Source organism: Carassius gibelio, chromosome A8 (assembly GCF_023724105.1).
Source record: "Carassius gibelio isolate Cgi1373 ecotype wild population from Czech Republic chromosome A8, carGib1.2-hapl.c, whole genome shotgun sequence".
In the NCBI taxonomy this organism is placed as follows: domain Eukaryota; kingdom Metazoa; phylum Chordata; class Actinopteri; order Cypriniformes; family Cyprinidae; genus Carassius; species Carassius gibelio.
This window is the reverse complement of record NC_068378.1, coordinates 25,132,110-25,143,356: the sequence shown is the minus strand read 5'-3', so window position 1 is coordinate 25,143,356 and position 11,247 is coordinate 25,132,110. Positions and strand designations below refer to the sequence as shown.

The 11,247-nt window shown below is 35.2% G+C and overlaps 1 protein-coding gene across 2 annotated transcripts in view; it reads right to left on the bottom strand.

The window, feature by feature from the left end:
- Window positions 1–542: 542 nt before the first annotated feature.
- Window positions 543–11,247, bottom strand: part of LOC128018985 (leucine-rich repeat transmembrane neuronal protein 4) — a 109,885-nt gene continuing 99,180 nt past the window's right edge. The window contains exon 3 of one of the 2 annotated variants that reach the window (XM_052604918.1): window positions 543–2,970. In XM_052604918.1, coding sequence (XP_052460878.1) covers window positions 2,749–2,970 — 222 coding nt within the window. In that variant the 3' untranslated portion in view covers window positions 543–2,748. The remainder of the gene's footprint in view (window positions 2,971–11,247) is intronic. The other variant, XM_052604920.1, reaches the window with a different exon arrangement.

The following is an 11,247-nucleotide window of genomic DNA, read 5'->3' as shown; positions in this document are numbered from 1 at the left end:
GTGCTGCTGTAAAGGCATTAAACATCTTTACATCATGGGCTCTATTCTCTCCCATTCTCTTTGCTCATGGCCGCTTTGCACCATTGACGACTGAGGAATAAAACTTAATGGGCGAAGAATTTGAGAATTTAAAGTCTCAGGATGAGAGCCCAAATGTCAAATTGAGCGAGTACAAGCGTCTGTGATTGAAGGTGATCAATCTGACAGTACAAAGAAAAGGTTTCGATGGATGCACATGCTATAATGAACTGTAATAGATGAAATGTCATATTGAACATGATGAATACATTACCATTCATCACCGACTCTTAATTTTAGCTACTGCAGCGTAGTTCTGCTTCCTTAACGTCATGGATTGGTGCAGTTTTAGGTTGCTTTATTAATTTGCTAGTTGTATTTTTCTTCCTTTTCTCAATGGAACGAGTGAATGAATAAAAATATCTAAAATGCACTGGATGAAATCTAAGTCTTTTACTTTGTGTCTACAATAGCATGTTATGCATGGTACTATAGGTCAATAGAAAATAAGAGAGAGTCAGACATATTAAAAAACAAATTTACGCTTTATAACTGTTCAATAGACAAAATGAAATGTTTTGACCTCATTGCTAAGATACAGGGAAACACAGTCAAATGCTTAAAATAATCATCACAATCTTGGCATCAGAACAGAAACAGATCATTCTGCTCCCCAGAGGCAAGTATTGCATTGAAGGGGCTGGGAGAACATAAAACATAAAAAGTATATACTGCTTATCATCTTTTTTCCTCCCAAATAAATACTGGTATAAAAACATTTGGTTGGAAAATCACTGTAATCATTATTGGACGACAGGTGTTTGACGCACCGTCCCACCTGACAGATGCATCGAACATATGTTGCAATCATGAAAAATCACAAAGGAAATACATTTTTGTTTTTTAAAACCAGAGTTCTTTTCAAATAACAGGCTAATATTCTAACACAGCCGTCTTCTCTTTCTTTTTCCATTCACACTTTCATGCATCCACACTAACACACTCACACCCAATGCATGTACGCTTCCTCCTGGATTAAAGATAAGGCTCCTCTTCTAAGTAACAAGATTGTGTTTCTGTAGAAGCAAAGACATCCTTGTTTTAATTTACATAATATGTACAAGACAGGTAGTCCAGTCTGGGAAGTGTTTCTCTCACTTAATAGCATCTCTAAGTCACTCCCACTGTCTTTATTTGTACAGTTCCAGCTGGAATGTGAGTTGTGGCAAAACAGAAAAGTAATCCATTTCCATGTCATTTAATGGAGCAACCGGGAACCCCTGAAATACGGCACGATGCCCAACAAATGATGTTACCAGAACAGAGGTGCAAGATGATAATGGTAGAGTTTATGGTACTAACGTAGTACACCACAACATACGTCCACTTCGGGTGACCATATGTCCTCTTTTTCCTGGATGGGATTTTTAAATTGCCTAAAATATGCAGGTTTTGGCTTTGTTTACCAATTGACGTGCTCTCTACAGTCTTCATATGCTATATGGACGCGTATTTGCATTGCTTTGACTGTTACCTGTAGATCCCGCCTCTCGGGAGCCACGATTGGTCGATGACGTACAATGCCTGCACACTATTGGTCAAACTACTTTTCCGTCTATACATTCAGCAAGCATGAAAACAAAAGCAAAACAAAACCATTTTAGGCAACTTAGAAATAAAAAAAGAGGAAGTATAGTGACCCTAATATAGGATACAGCCAATAGGCTTCAAGAACAAATGTGGGTCATTCCTGCTATGCTGGACATTTTCATGTCCTCTAAAAATTGTAATTGCATCTTCGCTTTCTGTTCTGTTAGTTATTTGTAAAATGCTTGACACCATCCTCCAGGAAGTGACATCATTTTGGAGGGAAAACAACATTCTCTTTGACTGAATCACAAAAAACAGTTCAGTGTAAATTTCTGATCTCGGTGTTAACATCGGAAACCTGATAGGAAACCCAATATGAAAACCATGGTCTGTGTAAAACAGCACTGATAAATGATCTCACAGCTGTCAACGATTTTCCGAGTAAAACCGGCATGGCATGATGGGTTCTTTCATCGTAACACCGAACGATCAAGAACCGCTTTAAAGATTCACAATAGAGAAGCTGTCAAGTGAGGGTCATATTATCATTTACAATTCAAATGCGCCAGCTCACCTTGAGGAATTAAATTTGTGCAATTTTATATAAAGCAATTATCGCTGACTTCACGGGGCTGGAGTCCTTCAGAAATGCCTTATTAGAAAGAGATTTTAATGCTCAGAAATTCCGATGGTTTCTCGAATCCATTTAAGGGATGCTGTTTTTCGTTTAATTACTTCTGGTTATGGGACAACACCGATCCTTATGAGCATGCGTGCTGTTGAGTCACTAAAACTTTATCTTTAAACTTTAACTGTTTCTTTCATTTGAGACATTAGAATTTAAAGGGTTGAGATCACAAAAAGCCTGAAATATCAGATTTTTCTTTTTTTTTGCCTGACAATAACATCATGTTTGATTATTCCAAATACATTGACCGTACACTACAATGATGATTCTTGAAAATGACAAACCCACGAGTCTTTTAACCCAGTTCATGACAAAGACAGAGTCCTCTCCTGAGAGATTGTAGTCCATCACGCTCCCATATATCTGTGATTCGGTCTGGCCATGAGTTCATGTTGGGGGTAGAGCGTACGGCCCCCGGGAACGTTTGCTGAGGAGAGCAGTCCATCTCCGGCTCACTGCGGTAGGGTGCGGATGTCTGACAAAGGGGCTGCAGGCACGGAAGGAAGGAGGCCAGCGGATGGGACGACGCAGCGTTCTCGTGCCCCCAGCCCCTCCAGGGCTTGGGATGGGGGCTCAAAGCCCCTGTTCATGTGCATAGGCTGGTGAGCCTGGCAGTAGTCCACGATGGGCTGCTCGTACCTGTAGAATGCCAATGTGCCCATCTGTTGAGGGGCCTGAGAGAGAGAAAACACAGAGAGGAAGATGGTTAGCATTAATGCTGGATTTCAGAGAGAGATTTGCTGTAGGATCAAGGATGACAGCTGTGTCTTGTCTTCAGTGTTGGAGGTTTTTAATGAATAATTTCATCAGTCATTCCAATGCAATCATTTATATATATATATTATTATAACTAATACTAATAGTAATACCAATCATACATTAAGTTTAGATATATTTACGGTAGGAAATTAACAAAATATCTTCATGGAACATGATCTTTCTTAATAACCTAAAGATTTTTGGCATAAAAGAAAAATCTATAATTTTGCCCCATAAAATGTTTTTTTGTCTATTGCTAAAAATACACCCCAGAGACTTAAGACTGGTTTTGTGCAGCAGTGCTATATATATATATATATATATATATATATATATATATATATATATATATATATATATATATATATATATATATATATATATATAAAACTAGAATACTACAATTATATTAATTATTATTATTATTTTTATTATTAAATATGTAACTACTACTACTACTACTTATAATATTGTTATTATAAAGGACAAGACTAATACATACATCAAAATCTCTCTCTCTCTCACACACACACACAGAGATGACTATTAAGTAGATATATATAATAATACAGAAATATGTAAACCAATAATAAATGTCATCGATATTGAAAAATATTCAAAAAGTTTAAATCACACAAACACACACACACACACACACACACACACACACACACACACACACACACACACATACAATTACAATTACTGGTGGTACATTGGATGTTATTATATACATTCTGGCTTTTTGGCAGTGTATTCATGTCATAATCATGTCTTGAAAGATTGCAAATCATCAGGAAAAAATGGATACAGATCTGAGCCTTAGTGTGAACCCTTAAAAAGTGTCAGTGTCCAAACGAGTGCAGTGCACACGGATAAAACCATTCTAAAGTGTGTGAAATGTATTTTCAGTGGACTGCAAATGAGTTCCCCTCTCTCATAAGAGCTCTGCAATCAACCCCATAAATACATTCTCCATTTGTAGCAAGAGGCCAATCAAAAGTTTAACACACAGCAAATGGAATGAGATTGGTAAACTGGCCACCCGCTCGCTCTCCTGAACGGTGCCAATACAACTAGCATTCACAAATCAGAGGAAACACATCTGCCAGGTGGAGGATGGTAGGGAATGCTAATAATATTAAACATGGCATCCAGATCAGAAGATCAGACTGAAAGGGTGTTACGGTTTCAGCAATTAACATCACATCCACATTTAGATTTTTTCCCTTCAACAACCTTCACAAAAGAAACCCTTCCTCCTTTGAGTCTAATTTGGTTGTAATTAGTACCTTCAGAATGCAGAATGTGATAACATCATTTAGAGTTCATCATTAGAGTAGCCAGGGCTGACGAATGAGCCATTTTACCACTTACAGAGAGCTGTGTCAGTTTAATCAGGAGGGGATCGGGGATGATGGTGTTTAAAGCGGAGCTGAAGTCCACAAACAGGATCCTTACATTAGACCATTTGTGAAGTGTACTGCGAATTATATAAAAGTTACTGCTGAGGATTTGGCAGACCCTTCCCATTCTTCCCTAAGTATCTGTGTGTGTGTGTGTGTGTTGTTGCTGGGAAATCAAGGATAGTGAGCCAAACTGCAGTACGTTTGACATTTAAAGCACAGAAAGCATGACACAAACAGGGTTTAGCACACACACGGACATACATGTGTGAAGCTCACATCTTCATAAGCAACATCTACACATGACAGCGGTTGTAGAGCTGATTTATATGCAGTCCCGGGCTCTAGAGAGGAAGAGCTTACATACTACTGCTTTTATTCTCTTTAATAGAGGGCTTGACTCCATTAAGTGGAGAGCACTTATTGCATTACAGCCATTTTGCTGATACTGTGCGTCTGGCTTCCACCATCCCAACCTCTGCCTCACTGCTTCTTTGAATTGTATATAATTATGTGCTAATTAAGTAATATCAGCTCCTGACTGTTTTAAAGGAAGCACACCCAGCAATAATTCGTGAGATTAGCAGGTACGTTTGAGAAACAACCAACTGCACATGATGCTGTCAGCTTTGCAATATATTCAAATAGACAACCGTAAATTGTAATAATATTCAACAATTTTGCCAAAGGCAATGTTTCTGATTTTCATTTAGCTTACGTTAAAATAGTAAAAAAAAAAAAAAAAACTTAAAAGAGTTAAAAAGAATCAAATTAACTAAAACTGAAAACTAAAACTTAATAAAAACTATATAGAAATATTGCTAAATAAATATAAGAATAATAAAAATGACAGTCACAACAAATTTACTAAAACTGTAAATAAATTGACTGATAAAAAACATGAACAATATTATTATTTACTACATTTATTACTTTTAATTTAGAAAATTTTAATTATTATTATTTTTATTAATAGTAGATGTTATAGTTAAATACAATAAAATACTATAATATTAACATAACAAAATGATGCCATAAGCATGCCTTTCTTCAGACAGCATTATATATATATATAGTGATAGTGAAGTGACATTCAGCCAAGTATGGTGACCCATACTCAGAATTTGTGCTCTGCATTTAACCCATCCGAAATGCACACACAGTGAGCAGTGAACACACACACACACACACACACACACACACACACCCGGAGCAGTGGGCAGCCATTTATGCTGCGGCGCTCGGGGAGCAGTTGGGGGTTCGATGCCTTGCTCAAGGGCACCTAAGTCATGGTATTGAGGGTGGAGAGAGAACTGTACATGCACTCCCCCCAACCACAATTCCGTCCGGCCCGAGACTAGAACTCACAACCCTTCGATTGGGAGTCCGACCCTGTAACCATTAGGCCACGACTTCCCCCATATTTATATGATATTATAACATATAAAAAATAAATAAATAAACAATAAAATTGCTACTACAACTAATACTATCTAAAATAAAATCTATTAAAATATTACAAAAATAAAAAATATACAAAAACTATAACAGTATATCATTGGTACTAAAATAAATTATATACAGTATATTACTATATGTATATTAAAAAAATAATTAAAAAAATAAGCATCATCACAAATGAACTCATTTCTGAAAGAAAACGTAATGATAAATGCTACAAGCAATGCACTGATTGGTATGGCATATCTAATGATGCACAAGCTAATGTAAACAGGGACTGATCTAATGCTTTTGTCAATTACACTTTGAAATGTCTTCAATGACATCACAGGAACAGGTTCCTCTGAGCAATTAAGAAAGACAGAGGAGCGCCTTTCCAGAGCTAGGAGAACTGAAACACAATCTGCTGCGATTGATTAGCAGCACCTCGGCCATCTGTGAACTCTCTAAAGCGATTGCGTTAAACCCGTGGATGCAAACACCATGCAAACACTGCAGAGTGAAAAAGCATCGGCCAGAGACATGCTGCATGTTCCATCAGCCCGCAATTGGATTGTGCTGCATTACCCAACAGAAGACAGATCGATTTACGATGAACACTTGTCAGATTAAATATGGCCCTGCCTCCCAGTTTCAATGATGGTGACTGAGATATGTTCATGAAATTGACTTTAGGAAGTGGGCAGAAGAGTGTGTGTCTGTAATAGCACTCCATTTGTGCGTTTACTTCCATTTCCCATCCTGATTCATTCAGCATACGGCATTTGTAGAGTGGCCCCAAAAAGTGTTTAAACACTTAAAACTGAATACAGTGCATTAGTGTGAGGAAAGACAGACATTGTCTGTGTGTTTTCAGGTCATTTTTAATAAATCATATTTACATAAAATATTAAAAGGGGGCATGAAGTGTCCACAATGGAAGCACATGTGGAGTTAAAAGCATACTTACCAAGACTTCACATAAAATGATAAATCAATAGATCTATTTTTCAAAATGAGGGCAAGGTGTATTTTTTAAAGCCTCTTCACTAACTTCACTTCTCCTTATGTTTGCTCATTGTCTTTGAATCAGCTGCTGTTTGGTGATTTTTGATGGATGTATGAAGTCAGAGGAAGCACAGGTGCACACAATTAAATTAACTAACAACGAACATAGTCACTCAATGCTTTTTGTTTGAAAACCTGATCTATTGTTTTGACATTTCCAACCTAAAAAAACAAACAAACATCAACAACAACCTTGCAAACACCTGGATGGTTGTGGGCAGGTGCGTAGGCCACAGTGAAGAAAAAAAAAATATCTATCTATATATATATATATGATATTTAATAAATGCATTATTTAAGATTTAATGATTAATAAATATGAAGATATTAAGTAATATATATATATATATATACATTTATTAACTTGAAAATGTGCTTGTGCTACTGAAATGTTTTGTCTATTGTTATTAATTTATTTAAATTTTATTTAAACAATGTTTGTGTCTAATTCAATGATATTCATACAGTTTTAAGTGTAACTTACGTGTTCAAATACCTTTCAGGGCCACTGCAACCTCTAAATGAAGAAAACGATTATGCAAATCTGCCAAGTAGGGGGTCCCACATTAAGGGCCTGTAGAACGACTTCAAGGCTCAGTTTGCTTAATTACTTGGATGGAAATAAATAAGTGAAAATGTTGTCTTAGAAGCATTTAAATGAGCGTATGGCACTATTGTATTGAACAAATTGCCACTTTTCGCATGTTTACAACTGTGTTGAGAGAGGACCCCTCTAGACTTCAAGCAGCATTTCAAACACGTAATCTCTTGCTAATTTCCTTGTTTTGCAAGTCCTTTTATGTGCCTCAATTATGACCGTATTCTGGCAATTTAACAAAAGTGTCTTTTTGTATGTTCTCCAAGGCTTTCACGTGTGTTTTGAATGCTACCGCGTTTGCATGCATCTAATCGCATCTCATTGTTTCCATAGGTTCAGATTAATAAAATCCACAAGGTCAGATTCATCTCCGTGCAGTGGAGTCACATTCTTCTGGGAACGAGGACTTCGAGTTAGAGATCGACCTTTGCTAGATATAAAATCCATTCGTACAGCCTTGTCAATCCTGTTTCTCTGTTTGATGGACTGCTTGAGCGAGTCATTTAGTATCCAGTTTAGCAATTAATTATCTATAAATGTAAATGGGATTAAAGTTTTACCATTCCCCTTTCTTTCTAAACCAACATACAAGTGCAATGGGAACAATGGTTATCAGAAAAAAAATGTGTATACCGTACATAAAACAGCATTTCTGATCACATTCCCACTGAAGTGTTTGACTAGGGTGTTGTTTCCTTCACAAACACCCCTTCTGCTCCCTTTCCTTCTGAAAACAGGATTAAATATGCTTAGGAGTGATGAATATTTTAAAAATAAAAGGCTTTTTGGCTTCGCCGACCCATTGTCCATCCCTTTTTAATCACATATATTGGGAGCTTTTACTTTTTGCTGCTGCGGTCAGAGCTTTTAAAGATGTGACTCATAGCGGTTTGCGTCTGGGCTCCTGCCAGCGCTCTGTGTTAAGAGCTAAGTGCAGCTGATGCACAGGATCACGAGCCTTAGAAACTCCTCGTCTTCACAATACACAGCTCTGGAGTGCATATCCACTGTGCTTTCTATTGCGTTTCTATTGAAGAACTGAACGCACAACAAATATAGGTTATGTCTGGATGGAATCCTACTGCTTACTACTAGGAGTGATATGACTGCAGTCTTATATTGATATCATTGCTGGAAAAAAGCTTTTAGACTAAAGCTACAGTATATATGATATGTTATTGTTCATGAAAACTGAAACTAAAATCATTAAAAAAAACATTTTCATTACTTGAAATAAATAAAAACATTAACTAAAATAAAGTCAAAAATATTATTATAACAATAAAAAATTGTAGAGACATTAAAAAACAAAAACTAATAAAAATGGAAAAAAAGACTACAACTTTAAAAACAACAATTATATATATATATATATATATATATATATATATATAGACTGGATGTTACATGTGACACTGAAGGCTGGAGTAATGATGCTGAAAATTCAGCTTTGCATCACAGGAATAAATGTCTGTACTATATAAATATATATATATATATATATATATATATATATATATATATATATATGTGTGTGTGTGTGTGTGTGTGTGTGTGTGTGTGTGTATAAAATCAGCATCATTACATTATTAGAAATTTAATTATTTACTTTTTTATTTAGTCATGTAGTGGTCTTTATTTTCGAATAATCCAGTGATGATGGGTGAATCAATTAATGTTTTCATTCAACTGATTTTTTCAAAGACACTGCTTCATTCAGCTGAATTCATACTAAGATGCTACTCTTTCTATTTGACCATATTTGTATATGTCAGAAACATATGTAGTTCTGAATTCAATCAGTCGATTTGATCAAAGACACTGATCCATTCAGGAACGAATAAGTGACTGTCTTTTTGAGTGACTTATAAAGTCACAAATTGCTTTAATATATCATAAATAATATCTGATTTTGCTTTTTGTTTAAATGTTATCAAAATGGAGTTATCATGTATACACAGTTTGAATATATTTTCAGTTTTCTTTTTTTTTTGAGAGCCTGATTGATTCAACATGATGCATTCCTTTTTTTTATTTTTTATAAACCCTAAAAATGATGGTTCCTTTTCAATATGGAATTTAGCCATCAAACAATCTCAAACACTCAGTATTTGAACGTTTTATAAATGGAAATAGATGTGACTCATCTATTTAAAGTCATGTCTATAAACTGATTCTGCATAAGGGTGATTCCCTCTTCATTTGATGCCTCCGTGAAACCACATAACCAGCTGAATATTGCTTACATTGCTTTGGTAAACTCTTTTAAGTTGGAAAAAACGAATAGTGGGTGAGAATTATGTCTGAGAATCTGGCATTTCCAATATCTGAACCTTTGCTGTCGTATGAAGCCGCACACACAGTGACTCAAAAAGGCACTTTCGTGATCATTAAGAAAATGATTGCCAATAGTGAGGCATTTGCTGGATGGTTTTACTGGGTTTTCTTGGAAAATGTCTCGTGAAAAATGAATTGATTAACTCAAAGATTTTCAGTAATTACTTCCTCTCTTCAACGCTGCCCTTATCAGGCTGTTGCATTTAAGTTTTCAGCATTGCAAGTGATAAATGTTGGAAGAGCTACTTCAGCTGCATGCATCTATTCAAATATCATTGGCTGCTCTCTAATTACACAGCCATGCATAAAAAAGAAATAAAAAACCTTTATAAGAATGAAGATTTCTTTTTTAAATTGTACTATATCAGCTTTATGAAATGCATGTATTTAAATAACAAAAGCTATTAAATGTAAAAAAAACAATGAAACAAATCATGAGAAAAAAGGCTTTACTAATGACAAAAATAGTATTTAAAATGTATTAAATTTACAGTCTGCAAAGGAAATCAGGATTTGGTATAAAATAATGTCATCAGAATCACTAATACTGGTAAAAAAAAAAATCAGCTGATAATTAAACAAATAGTTGTAGTCTTACTCAGGGGAAGATGTGAATCATGTCTTTGTTGCAGTTTTTTGCTGATTCAGGGATAATACATGACGTCTTTACCATGCAAATGATTGTCAAAAGCAAAAATGCTAAAAATGCATCATATTTCATAAGAAAGTGTGACATGCCTGATCTAAAGAGTCACTATTTTTGGAATCAGCAGAACAAAATGACTAAGAAACAAGTAAGATGTTATTATGCTTTGTGTCAGAAACAAAGCTGTCACTCGAGCAGTTCCTTTTCAAAAGGTACACTTCTGTTCATTATTCACCTCTAAAAATAGCATATTAGTAGCTTAAAGGTTCATATTAACAGTGCTGGGTAGTAAATTAAATCTGGATTATGCAATCATGCAAAGTACTTGCTATTAGATTACATTTCATTTTAAAATGCTCATAATCAGATTACCTTTTATGCAAGTTACTAAATAGGTGTGAAAAACTATCTTCCTCATACTTCAACTGATTATTATTTTGGAAGTCTGGAAAAAAATATGCAAGCCTGGAAGACTTTGGCCATGTAATGTCATGTTTTCATGTTTATTAATGTTTGTTCATATAATTTAGGGATTGCCAAGCTTTTTTTTATACCAAAATTATGTACTTAAGTCCCCATGATATTTCATTAATTCAACAATAATGTTTTTTTTCTTCTTTTTTTCTTTTTTATCAATATGGCAGACAATAATCACATTCAAGTCTATGTGAGTTAGATCAAAAGTAATCTCAAAGTA